This window comes from Schistocerca cancellata, chromosome 2, assembly GCF_023864275.1.
Source record: "Schistocerca cancellata isolate TAMUIC-IGC-003103 chromosome 2, iqSchCanc2.1, whole genome shotgun sequence".
NCBI classification, from domain to species: Eukaryota; Metazoa; Arthropoda; class Insecta; order Orthoptera; family Acrididae; genus Schistocerca; species Schistocerca cancellata.
Genome location: NC_064627.1, coordinates 150,256,871 through 150,270,343, shown reverse-complemented (window position 1 = coordinate 150,270,343; position 13,473 = coordinate 150,256,871). Strand labels below are relative to the sequence as shown.

Genomic DNA, 13,473 nt, shown 5'->3' with positions numbered 1-13,473 from the left:
CCTGGAAGTAGTTCCAACCCGCATGTACACCCCGATCCCAGCGCTTCTGCCAGTGGTCAAACGTTTTCTAGAAGTACTGTTCTTTGAGGGTGTTTATCACCGCCAGCGATGCTTCTTGATTCCTCTATAGAGTGTCGAACCGACGGCCTTTCAACTTGGGTTTCAGTTTTGGGAATAGCGCGAAGTCGCAAGGTGCCAAATCTGGCGAGTACGGTGGGTGGGGTACAACCACCGTGTTGTTTTTTGCGAAAAAGGTCCTGGTGAACAGGGACGTGTGACAGGGCGCGTTGTCGTGATTGCAGCAGCCAGTGCCCTTGACGCCAAAGTTCGGGCCGTAGTCACCGCAGGTTTTCACGGAGCCGTCGCAAAACGTCACAGTAGTAAGCAGAATTCACTGTCTGGTTGGGTGGGACGAATTCTTTGTGCACATTTCCATTGGTATCAAAGAAAACGATGATCATGCTCTTCACTTTGCTCGTATGAATGTATTATTTTGTATATTTTGTATTAGTAATCAACTTTTTTCATACTTATAAATTCTTTGGGGTTAACATTTATACTACTATGCACAACAATATCTTTGTCAGTAACGCTAGACAGTGTGCTATTAGCCAGAACCCGGTCGCAAAAACAAGTAATTAGTGAAAAAGGTGTCAAATACGAATGTTTTTTTTCTTTTTTTCAAATATAATTATGTTTCATCAAGCACCAATCCTGAAATCGAAATAAATAATTCCTGACGTACCAGTTAAACGGTTGGGTCAAACTGATTCCCGAGCAGCATTGCAGCTGATAGAGTCTACTTTTGATCGTAGTTTCTGCCCTCGCACAGAGCCAAGCTGAGGTGACGAGTGCAGCAGGTTGTGTGGGCTCACCTTGTACTCCTCCGGGGTGGCGACGTAGTCGCTGTACGTGTTGCACAGCCCGGCCAGCACCGGCGTCGTGTCCTGGCCGAATACCTGCCGCATGGCGTCGCGCATGCGCCGTCCAGACATGGTGGTGAACTCCCCCGGCACGCACATCAGCACGAGATTTCCCACGCGTCCCAGGTGCGTCGACACCACTTGGGGCTGCCACTCGAAGGGGAACGTCATCTGCCACATTGCACGAAGCACTCAATATTGGTTCAGGACAGGCCTGCAGGCTTACTTTTCGATGCAGCAGATACAGCACCTTCTCGGTGGCTGTATTCTCTTTAATACAGGTTATTCAAAACAATGTACCCAACGTAATTAATTTTTATTTCAAGAAATTAAAATTTGGCATTCAATTATTTGTACGCAGATGGGAACACCAAACACTGAAGTTCACAAGCACAAGCTATAAATGTTCAATGTATCCCTCTCTTGATGCATGGCACACATCTAAGTTCTCATCTGGTGTACGTGGTCAGTTCATGCTCATTCCTTGCAGACATTCATTTCGTTAAAATAGCTTAATTCAATTACCTATTGATGGTTCAATGCCGAAAAGGAGACGAAATGCCTTCTGCATCACTTCTTTCGAAATCAAGCAGAGACTGTTATTTTGTATGGTAGCCAACTTACACTGATACGAAATACGTACCTGTTGGTGCGAGCTTTAGAGGTGGTAGTCGAAACCTCAGACCCTCTTCTGTCCAAATCCACATGTAATCTGATAATCCACATGTAATTAAGATTTTATGAAAGAAAACCTAACTAAACGTGGTCCAGCTTTCCGAATAACCATCTATAAGCTAGCTATGTGTTTGATAAGTGTTCTCTATTGACTGAATGATGATGCAGCCTTAACAAGGTGTATACATGGTGATAAAGTTAAATATATCTCCAAAGAACGAAAAATAATACGTCAAATTACAGAAGAGCGATTTCTGAAACAGTAGTCTATCTATATAACCGAAAGATATTAAAATAAATATCTGGTTTCAGTCACAAATCATGGTTTATCCATGACTGCCATGGTTTCTTGCATAACCGTTAAAGGAATGTAGTAGCTGTTTCATATATTGGAAATGAAAAGGCATGCCAATGATGGCAATTATAAAATTTTAAAAGCGTTATTATCCTGTAAAAGCTTTCACAGTACCTGTTATATATTGTATTTGCCTTCGCCTGTAGAAAAAGATGTATGGCAATGAAAGTTTGCTGTAAAACCTTTCTCAATAATATGCACGATGCACATACCTCTTACGTTGTTTAAGATCATTACATTTTCATGCAATTCAGCTGTGTTATGCATTGATTCATACTATGAAATGCTGAAGCAACATTTCGGCCCCTACTGCATATGTATGTAACAGTGTATCTGTCACTAATATTGTTATGACACCCTTATGTTCAAACTTCCACCCTGCTTCTATACCTTTATGTAATTTGGTAACTGACCCATTTTTAAAAAAAATTAACTTGAATTGTTTTTCACATGACTTGACATAGACCAAGGATGAAATGTTTCCCCAAACACAGCTACAACAAGTCACCTGTTGACTTATGCTATAATTCGTTACCTTGCTCCTATTAATAAGTTACATTATATTGACGGCAGGTACATTTGACTATATAGTTCAGTTAAATAAGACAACGGACTTCAAAGTAAATACTTACTATTCATGCATAATGCAGTTCTCCTTCTGACATAAAAATGTTTAGCTTTTGTATGATACCTGTTTTGCTAAGGAAGACCGATGACTTACCTGAACGAAATAACAGTTTGCTCTTGTTTCTGTTCTATCAGGCACACTAAACGACCAAAGTCGTTATTCGATATCTGTCTCTTGAATAATGGCCAAATAAAATACTATGAACACATAAATGCTTATGTTCATATATGTAATTAAACTAAATCACTAAATCAATAATATCCACATACATTAAGTACCCTAGGATGTCAGCTATGATCTTCATGTATTATGTAATATTAATGAGGCGCACATAATGGACTTATACAATACTGGCCATTAACATTGCAACACCACGAAGATGACGTGCTACAGACGCGAAATTTAAGCGACAGGAAGAAGATGCTGTGATATACAAATGATAAGCTTTTCAGAGCATTCACACAAGGCTGGCGCCGGTGGCGACACCTACAACGTGCTGACATGAGGTAAGTTGCCAACCCATTTCTCATGCACAAACAGCAGTTGACCGGCTTTGCCTGGTGAAACGTTGTTGTGATGCCTCGTGTAAGGAGGAGAAATGCGTACCATCACGTTTCCTACTTTGATAAAGGTCGGATTGTAGCCCATCGCGGTTTATCGTATCGCGACATTGCTGCTCGCGTTGGTCGAGATCCAATGACTGTTAGCAGAATATGGAATCGGTGGGTTCAGGAAGGTAATACGGAACGGCGTGCTGGATCCCAACGGCCTCGTATCACCAGCAGTCGAGATGACAGGCATCTTATCGGCATGGCTGTAACGGATCGTGCAGCCACGTCTCGATCCATGAGTCAACAGTTGGGGACGTTTGCAAGACAACAACCATCTGCACGAACAGTTCGACGACGTTTGCAGCAGCATGGACTATCAGCTCGGAGACCTTGGCTGCGGTCACCCTTGACGCTGCATCACAGACAGGAGCGCCTGCGATGGTGTACTTAACGACGAACCTGGGTGCATGAATAGCAAAATGTCATTTTTTCGGATGAATCCAGGTTCTGTTTACAGCATCATGATTGTCGCATCCGTGTTTGGCGACATCGCGGTGAATGTACATTGGAAGCGTGTATTCGTCATCGCCATACTGGCTTATCACCCAGCGTGATGGTATGGGGTGCCATTGGTTACACGTCTCGGTCACCTCTTGTTCGCACTGACGGCACTTTGAACAGTGGACGTTACATTTCAGAATCCCTACATTTCATCAGGATAATGCCCAACAGCATGTTGCAGGTCCTGTACGGGCCTTTCTGGATACAGAAAATGTTCGACTGCTGCCCTGGCCAGCACATTCTCCAGATCTCTCACCAATTGAAAACGTCTGGTCAATGGTGGCCGAGCAACTTGATCGTCACAATACGCCAGTCACTACTCTTGATGAACTGTGGTATCGTGTTGAAGCTGCATGGGCAGCTGTACCTGTACACGCCATCCAAGCTCTGTTTGACTGAATGCCCAGGCGTATCAAGGCCGTTATTACGGCCAGAGGTGGTTGTTCTGGGTACTGATTTCTCAGGATCTATGCACCCAAATTGCGTGAAAATGTAACCACATGTCAGTTCTAGTATAATATATTTGTCCAATGAATACCCGTTCATCATCTGCATTTCTTCTTGGTGTAGCAGTTTTAATGGCCAGTAGTGTATGAAGAACTAGGAATTTTCATTCACAGCACAGTACATGGTAACACGTTCCTAAATGTTAAGCTGCACAAGAGAAAGTAAATTTCTTGTAAACCTTTTCCAATGTGGAATGTTGTTTTATTAATAGAAAGAGATTTAGTTATCTGTAAAAAATTATCAGAACAGAAGTATCTAGAAATACCAAACAAATAAACCTATTACAGTATTACAGTATTTTTTAGTTTTCACTGTCTTATATAACAAATATAGAAATTTTATTGGTTTTATTATCTTAGCAGCTGAAATTTTATCTTATAATTTAAGAATCTGTGGGATGTACAAAACTCAATGTTAAAGTATTATATCATGGTGTTGTGTTTATTCTTTTACTTTGTGTGTGGCAGATAAGTACACATTCAGCAAAATTGAGAAGACATCAGTCAGATGATTTAAACATACTACTCACTTAAGGTATTAACTAAAGGAAATTAATATTTTGTGCACGGATAAATTTCTGTACATAATCTCCCTCACTCACTCACCCAGGAAATAGATCTCACAACAGGTCAAAAGTAATTGACAATCATTATAAATTAATCAATATGTAACTGTTAAGCAGTTAATAATGACAGCATGCTGATAAGACATGTTGTGCTAACAAATATTTGTAAAAGGTGACAAACAGAATATATATATATATATATATATATATATATATATATATATATATATATATATATATATATATTGTAACACAGTCTTTAACCTCAAAAAAATCCGTACAAGGTTGATACATTTAAATTTAAAATTGTAGAGTTCGTCCTATCTAGTTGCAGGTTTCCATATAATTCTCCCACGCAAGATGCATTACTACATAAGGCAAGCACATCACTTGAAATGTTCAATAAAGGGGCGATTTCATTAAGAAAGAAATTTCTCATGCATCTGTGGTTTTGGCATATAATAATCACTGCAAATGTATAAAAAGCAGAAGTGATTTATGGAGAATATATTTACCGACATACACATAAATATTAAAACGTAAATATGATAATAAAACGAGAGACTCTGCTGAGAATGTGTTCTCCCCATTACATAATTATATAAATTTGGTAGTTAAAATAATGGAGACAGTGGCTCTTTAACATTAGCACCGATGGCGCAAGAATGGACAAAGGTTAAGGCATTAGAACTGTAATAAGAATCAAATCCCAAGACACATTTGAGTTTAGGTCTTTCAGCGTCATGGTACTCACAGATTGAATGCTATAACCAACAGGAATGGGTGCAAGAACTGAGAGGTGATATACCACACAAAGATTTGGTTAAGGTTGTTTGGAAAACCTCGAATCAGGTAACTCCAGGAACCAGCTACCATTGTTCAACGTGGTGCGGATAACTGGGTGAAAACATTTTTACGAGAGCGGTTTGAAGGCGAGTTTAGCGTCCTGGCGCGTCTTCCGCAGTCTGTGCGGAGGGATGCGAGTTCGAGAGAAAATTGCTACGTAGTTCCTCTGACAGGAAGGGGAGTTCAGAGTCCCTGTTAAATTTTAGGTTCTCCTAGAACTGATTGAGTAAATCAGTTCTAAGGACGGAGGAAGGGAAGAGCTGAGGACAGCTTAACTTACGTGTGCATTATCGCAAACTTTTATTCTCGCTCGTTCCTTCTCTATCGAAATCGTTTATCACTGATTCTGAACGACCTTTCTCGTGAAGAACCAGTAAGCAGCTAAGGGCAGGAGACTGGGAAGTGTGTAACAACCACACTTGGATTCTCGACGTAAGCATGAAGCTTCTCAAAAACATGCTGTAATTAATATGAAGAGTCCACAACGCTCATAACCTTCAGACAATTTATAAGCTTGACAACGTGTAGGAACATGTTTTTAAATTACGTAGCGACCTCTACCACACTACGAATATCCTTCGGTGTCATAAATCATCTGTTACGGCAAGAATAAATTACACTAGCTATCTAGGTCACTGAACAAGAAAATCAGGGTCTTCAATATCGTCTTGCTAGACCTCCATTAGCGAAGGCTGCTGTAAACGATCAAGATTGTTTTTTCAGAATTCTGTTTGCTTTTCCCAGATTTCTCAGGCAAGAGCGCGGTGTACTACACGTATTTTTCAAACTTTACCTACTTTTCAAGCAGCTTTCGTATACCGTCCTGTAGTATATTATCACAATTGGGAATCTATCCCAGAGTAGATGAGACATTTATTCCATTGATCTTAGCACTGCGTATGAAGACAAAGAGAGGAATATACTGGTCTACGAAATAATTTAGATGAAAAGACAAATATATCCAGGAAAAAAACCTGAAGGAAAGATTACGCATAGAACTTAACGACTGCACCGATTTTCTTCAATGAACGGTCAAGTTTTTTACGACTTAATAGAATTAATTTACCGTCGTGTTGGCAATAAATATATAGTAAATGTACTGCAGCTGGTCAATGATAGTGTGTTCTGAATTCTCAACATGTGCCTAGATTATACATGGACGAGAAATTAATATCTTTATAGCAGCTAGATATCTTTTATTTTCGTTCAAGTGTTGTTGAGATCTGAATGTACGTAACTGTATAAACTCAGAACAGAAAGGTATGAACTGTAATACACTTCCTTCCGTTTCGGTCAAATTGCATGCATCTACTGCCAAGGTCCACCTTCGTAAAACTTTGAGAAGAAAAAAAGTTTTGACAAATTCTCTTCTCAAATCAACCGTTATTCGAACATTCTCACAAACGCATCAAACAGTCTTTGATAGACGAGAACGACAAAGAATGCGGCACACTGTCAAACTGAGAAACACGTGAAAACTCGCTTAGTAATTGATCGGTTACAGCACCATTAAAAACTCGGCTATTAACGAACATCCAGAATGAGATTTTCACTCTGCAGCGGAGTGTGCGCTGATATGAAACTTCCTGGCAGATTAAAATTGTGTGCGGGACCGAGACTCGAACTCGGTACCTTTGCCTTTCACGGGCAAGTGCTCTACCAACTTTTTTTTTTTTATTTCATTTTGTTCGCTTCTGTTCGTTGCATCTGCTTGGGGCGGACGTCGTAAGACCTCCGTTTAAGTTCGTTGTTGACCGATTAACTCAGTTTTTTTTATTTCAGAGGGCAGCTCCAACTGAGCTACCCAGTACGAGGTACTGGCAGAAGTAAGGCTGTGAGGACGGGGCGTGAGTCGTGCTTGGGTAGCTCAGTTGGTAGAGCACTTGCCCGCGAAAGGAACAGGTCCCGAGTTCGAGTCTCGGTCGGGAACACAGTTTTAATCTATTAAAGAACATATGTGCTTTAACTGACTTGAGCGTAACCACTTCGTGATGAAGCGGTGTCAGACGAAATACGCTAAGTGTTGCTACATGTGATACATGTCACTTATACACACATCGACAGTTTTTGGTGAAACAGTTTTATTTCGGAACCTCGCGTTGATGTTTCACACCATCTGTAGGACAAAAATATTATCACAAGTTTATAAGGTCAACTCATGGGATTTGGAAGGACAGTTGACACAGACCTGATAAACATGTTTGAAATCTTATGTTGAATGTGTGTGCACTGTGGTGATGCTTCTTTACCTCAAGACGGTCTTCAAGAACGAACTTGTTGTCAAATAAAACAAATTAATCAAGCAGCTGTTAGTGTATCTGTTCACGATGACTTTTTACATTGAATGAAAGTGGCTGACTAGAAATTGCGTGTGGCTTTAGACAACTGGCAAAGCAAGATAAACTGGGAACAATGTGAGATCTGCAAGTCGCTTTCTGGGCTTTCCATTACTTTCCTGCAACCTCTCAAACGTCCGATGGTAACACATACATGCATGACCTCTGAGCGCCTATGTTGTGTGGAGCCGCTTTTGTGTTACTACAGATGTCTGTGGAACGAAAGGAGTTTAAAGCAGTTTTGCCGCTTGAATTGCTTCTTTAGAGACTTCACACGGAAGTTTTATAGTTTCTGCTAGCAGAATACCGCTCATATCAGGTTCTTTATGTCCACATTCCATTCAAGACGGAGTGGTGCAATTTAACGCTTCACAATTATTGGCTATTGAAGTGGGGAAAAACAAATTTATGGAACAATTTGAAGCTGTCCGTTGATAGAACACGTCATGAGGCATCAAGAAAGCGTCAATTTGGTAAGGGGGGGGGGGGGCGGCGGCGAAGGGCTGGGAGTGTGTAGGGCAAAACTGAAGAAGGAGACGCAGGCACTAATACAATAAGCAGGTTCAAGTGGATGTAGTCAACAATAGTTATTCAGAAATGAAGAAGCTTGCGCAATATAGATCACTGCGGATGGATATTTACCGCAACAACAACAACAACAACAACAACAACAACTATTACTACTACTACTAAATGTACATCTTCACCTTATCTCACATTATATGAATAATTGAACGGTTAGGAAACCGGTAAGTAAAGCAGACTTACTCGCAGAACGTCACATTCAATGCAGTATCGACCATGGCTTCTGTAAGTAACCACTGACTGTCAGCCCTGTATTTGTCGAAATGCCCATCGATATTTCCGTTCTTTACAGAAGACCAAAATTTTGACTTTATAGAATAATTTGAAATCAGTGTAATACATCGAGGACACGATTGACAGAGTTATCAACAAGGAAATACTGGCACGGTTGGGAATAAAAACTGTACACTGTAACACTTTTTTAAAGGAGAATATATGGATCTGGCATAATATAAGACATGAAGGACTGATGAAAACAATTTTGGAAAGGACAATAGAGGGAAAGAATAGCAGAGGCCGACCTAGATTATAGAACATTGAGCAACCCCTAAAGAGGAAATATTGCACCAATAACAACTCGTTGAAGAAAGGCTAGAGGATGGCTACAGAATACCAATATGCGGGTTAATTAATGAAGAAAAGGAAGAATACAAGAAGAATAAGAAGTCGAAGATACGCGACAATACGTTAATTTCGCATCACCGACAAGCAAACAGCTAGTGAAACAGAATACAGCACTGTATACGGGGTGAATCAGCGCTTAGGTAAAAAAAAAAGTCTAGAAGAGAACAAGGTGAAAGCTGTTAGGAGGGAAGAGTAAGTTTTAATGTCTCACCGTCGGAAAGGTCGGTACAGAGCAGAAACTCCGACTGAGGAAGAAAATCAGGAAATCGGCCACTAAAAGGTACCGTTCCGGCATTTGCTTAGGCGTCTTAGGAAACCTGCAGTAAATATAAATCTGGATGCTTAACACTGTGCCATTTTGCTCCGTATGGGAACTGGAGATCCGTATTCAAATAAAAGAGAGGAGAAATTATCCCATATGTGAGAGATCACCTGATCTTCATTAAAGTGGTTAAACTTCGTACGTCATATTTGCGTGTGGTAAAGGAGGAGCATCAGCTTCAAGCAGGAAAAGTTTTAAGTTCGCTTGCTTTTAGTTTCGGACAGGTAGCCTAACTCGACGTCTTCAAAAGAGTCCTGCAGTGACCAAATAGTTGCCAACTAACGGAAACATGGCTTATGACTAGGTTCTATATTCTGTGGCCCGTATTATCTGCAGACAAAACCTTGATATGTTTCTGAAATGTTTTTTTTCCTTCAAATTACAATAGTGCATTACATAATTGTGGGCAGAGCATGAAATTGGAATGTGTATGCCTGTCATAAAGAAACCGAGTTTGGTAGATTTTACATCCGACATGCTGCGATCTACTTGTTTCCATCCTTGAGGATGTATAAGACAAAGTTCGGCACTTAGGCGTAGGTTTTGTTTTACCAACGAATAAAAAACTAGTTTTCCTCTAAAATTCTGAATTTATTAATATATTTGAGACAGCAGTCTTCTGACTGGTTTGATCCGGCCTGCCACGAATTCACCTCTTGCGCTGACCTTTTCATCTCGAAGCAGACTTGCACCCTACTTTATCAATTATTTCTTAGATCTATTCTAGTCTCTGACTGCCCTTATAGCTTTTATCCTCTATAGCTCCCGCTAGTACTAAGGGGTCATTTCCTTACGTCTTATCGGATGTCCTGCCCTTCTGTCCCTGTTTCTTGTTAGTACAAAACGTATGAAACTCTTTACATAACTGAAGCTAAATTATTAACCGGTAAGGGGGCACGGATGAACGAAACACAAGAAGACAAAGAAAGGCTGTTTACTATATTTCGAGATCAACGAATAAGGTCAAACTGAAGAACAGAGCAAGGATATTTCAGAAGAGGCGATAATGAGAGAATATTCATACCGTAATAGAGAATCTGACAAACAACGAAGGAAAGAAGCAGAAAGACTGAGTTCTATTCGCGGAAGAAGCACGCAGGAATTGTCATCTGGAATTTGCGGTGTTTTATTTTGTTCCCAAGACAGACTACAGTCAAGAACAGGGAACTGGAATGAACACGAATATATAATGGGAAAAAAGTGTCATCGACATGTTGTGCTCTTAGAATTCTGTCGACAGTTTGTAACAGACATTGTCTTGTGGTGACATACTATGCATACATATACTGAATCCTTGCCCGGAGGATCCTTTTCTGCGGAAAAGAACTGGAAGAATACGAACTAGAAGTAGCTGTTGGCTTCATTGTAAAGAACTGCTTAGAAAGATGAGTGTCCTTACAGCATCAAGTAAGTACATCAACCAAACGTCGTGGATATCAAGGAAAACAGTACTAAGCATTTCACTAACAGTTCTATGCATAACCATGGAACAATAACTATTTTGGTATTACACTTATGGAAAAAGAAACACGAACAAAACAGCATTTTCTATAAAGGAATAAGATTATATAACAAACTGACCAAAGAAAAGATAAAGATTTCTACATCGCTTCTGTTTAAAACGGCACTGAAACATTATTCGTAAGTAATGCATGCCACACAATTAAAGCTTACATAGAAGCTTCATGGTAGCAGTTAATAATGAAAAGAGGTAACTACAACACGCTGTCACATTGCAATACGTGATCACAATATAATGCTGTTACAAGAAAATCATGTGCCAAGATCCACAGTGCACGATAGTAATGTCTTGTCATTCTCCTGAGTTCAACACATAACTCATCAGGGAGAGAAGATTACGGTTTTTTAAATGGACAGGAGACATACATGCAGCATAGTTACATGTATTCGACTTTGAGGGTCAGTTTCCCGAACAGACTGCAGTTGGTGTGTACAGCGATGCAGTGTAAAACCATATTTTATGCTTAAGCTACCTGGAGCAAATTGTCTGCAAATCTAAGAGCATTGTACAATAGCGACCAAACGAATGAGACTGTGCTTTCGTAAAAACATGACCTCATATTCGAAAGGATGAAGTTTTCTCTGTCCAGCCATCCTGATTGATTTTTTCTGTAGTTTTCCTAAATCATTTCAGGCAAATGCCGAGGGGGTTCCTTCATCAAGGCCAAGGCTCACCACCTGTCCTGTCCTAATGAAAGCAGATTCATATATACTGACTGCATTTACATTTTGAGTTATTTCATTTCATTGTACTACGATGACAAATAGCATCGTAAGACGATCTCGGAATAAATAAATAAACAAATAAATCAGAAAATAAAGTGTCGTCAATGCAAAAATTGACAGGATATATGGCTATCGTGGCTCAAAAATTTGAAGGGCGAGACTCGATGAATGTGCTGTTTGAATGTTGTAGCGAGTATTTAAAAAAGGGATTGTAGTAAAATAAAAATAATCACATAAATCTTTTACTTAATAGTAACAATATATCTCCTTTATGTAATGGTAATCCTAAACCCTGCCTATAATGTAGCTAGTTCAATCGAACCCGATAGTGGTATCACTCCTAGGAACTTGTTAACGAAATGCAGAGAGAGACCATCACTATCTGACCGTCAATATAGATAAATACTGTACGGAGTGTAACAAAAATCATAACTATTATGTTATTTGAGATATATGCACGAACAACGTACTGTTGGAAAGAGTTTTACATGGTTCGCGCTATGCAGGAGCAGTGGGAGCCAACTTCGGTTCTAGTAAAACTGGTGTCGGGACAACAGAAAGCGTTTAGTGTTCTACATTTTACGCACTGCGAATCAGTAGTAACTGTTCAGCGTGACTTTCGTATTACGTGTGGAGTGGATCCTCATACAGCACAGAGCATTACACAATGGCATGAATAATTCCGAGAAACTGGTTGTTTGTGTAAAGGCAAATCGCCGGCCGTCCCCAAATATCTGACACAGACGTCGAAGGCATCCGCCGTAGTTGCACGGTGAGTCTGCAGAAATCGATATGCCGTGCAGCCCGACAGCTCAACATACCCCCGATGTCCGTCTGGCGTGTGTAGCTTCGACGTTTACACATGAAACCATAGAAATTCAGCTACTGCAAGCTCTTCTTGAAGGTGACAAACAACAACGTGTGGAGCTCTATAATTTCGTTCTTGGCAAGATGGAGAATGACAGTTTTCTTCCACACTTAGAGTTTTGTGACCAGGCAACATTCCATTTAAATGGGAAGAGGAACTGTCACAATGTGAGAATATGGAGTACGGAACAACCGCATGATGTTGGACAACATGAGAGGGACTCTCGAAAATTTAATGTTTTCTGCAAGTTTAACAGGAAAAGATGTATGGCCCATTTTTGTTTGCCGACAACATTGTTACGGGAAGCACATACGCTCGATATGCTTGCGAACTTTTTTTTTCCCACATTTGGAGACTGATCCGAATGATTTCATTTACCAACAGGATGGGGCACCGCCACGCTGGCATCTGGAAATGGGGGAACTTTTAAATCAAAGGATTACTCAACGATGGATCGGTCGCACTGGACCAAATGATCCAGCATTACATTTCTGGCCTCCAAGGTCATCGGGCATGACTGTATGTGACTCTTTCTTGTGGAGGTTTATAGATGACTCTGGTTATGTGCCTCCGTTACCAACAACAATTAATGAACTGATACATCGCATAACAACAGTCGTGGCAGCTGTAAGTCAAGACATGCTCGCTGTAGTGTGGGAACAATCTGAATACCGCATCGACATTTGCTGCGCATCTCAAGGGGGGCGTATTGAACACACATGAAAATGTATGAAAAGATTTTTTTTAGTTTTCCGTTCATCAAAAAAGGAAATTAATTGTACATGTTTATTAGTTTCAGAAATATACACGTGCCAAATGGGATGACTCTTTTTGATACACCCTGTATAATATAACGCAACGCGCGTGAACGCACGAAAAG

General features: G+C 40.2%; 1 protein-coding gene across 3 annotated transcripts in view; it reads right to left on the bottom strand.

Moving 5' to 3' along the window:
- LOC126161443 (neutral ceramidase-like) overlaps positions 1-13,473 on the bottom strand; it is a 516,902-nt gene that overhangs the window by 48,568 nt on the left and 454,861 nt on the right. For all 3 annotated transcript variants that reach the window (XM_049917257.1, XM_049917259.1, XM_049917258.1), the window contains one exon: positions 876-1,094. In XM_049917257.1, coding sequence (XP_049773214.1) covers positions 876-1,094 — 219 coding nt within the window. The remainder of the gene's footprint in view (positions 1-875; positions 1,095-13,473) is intronic.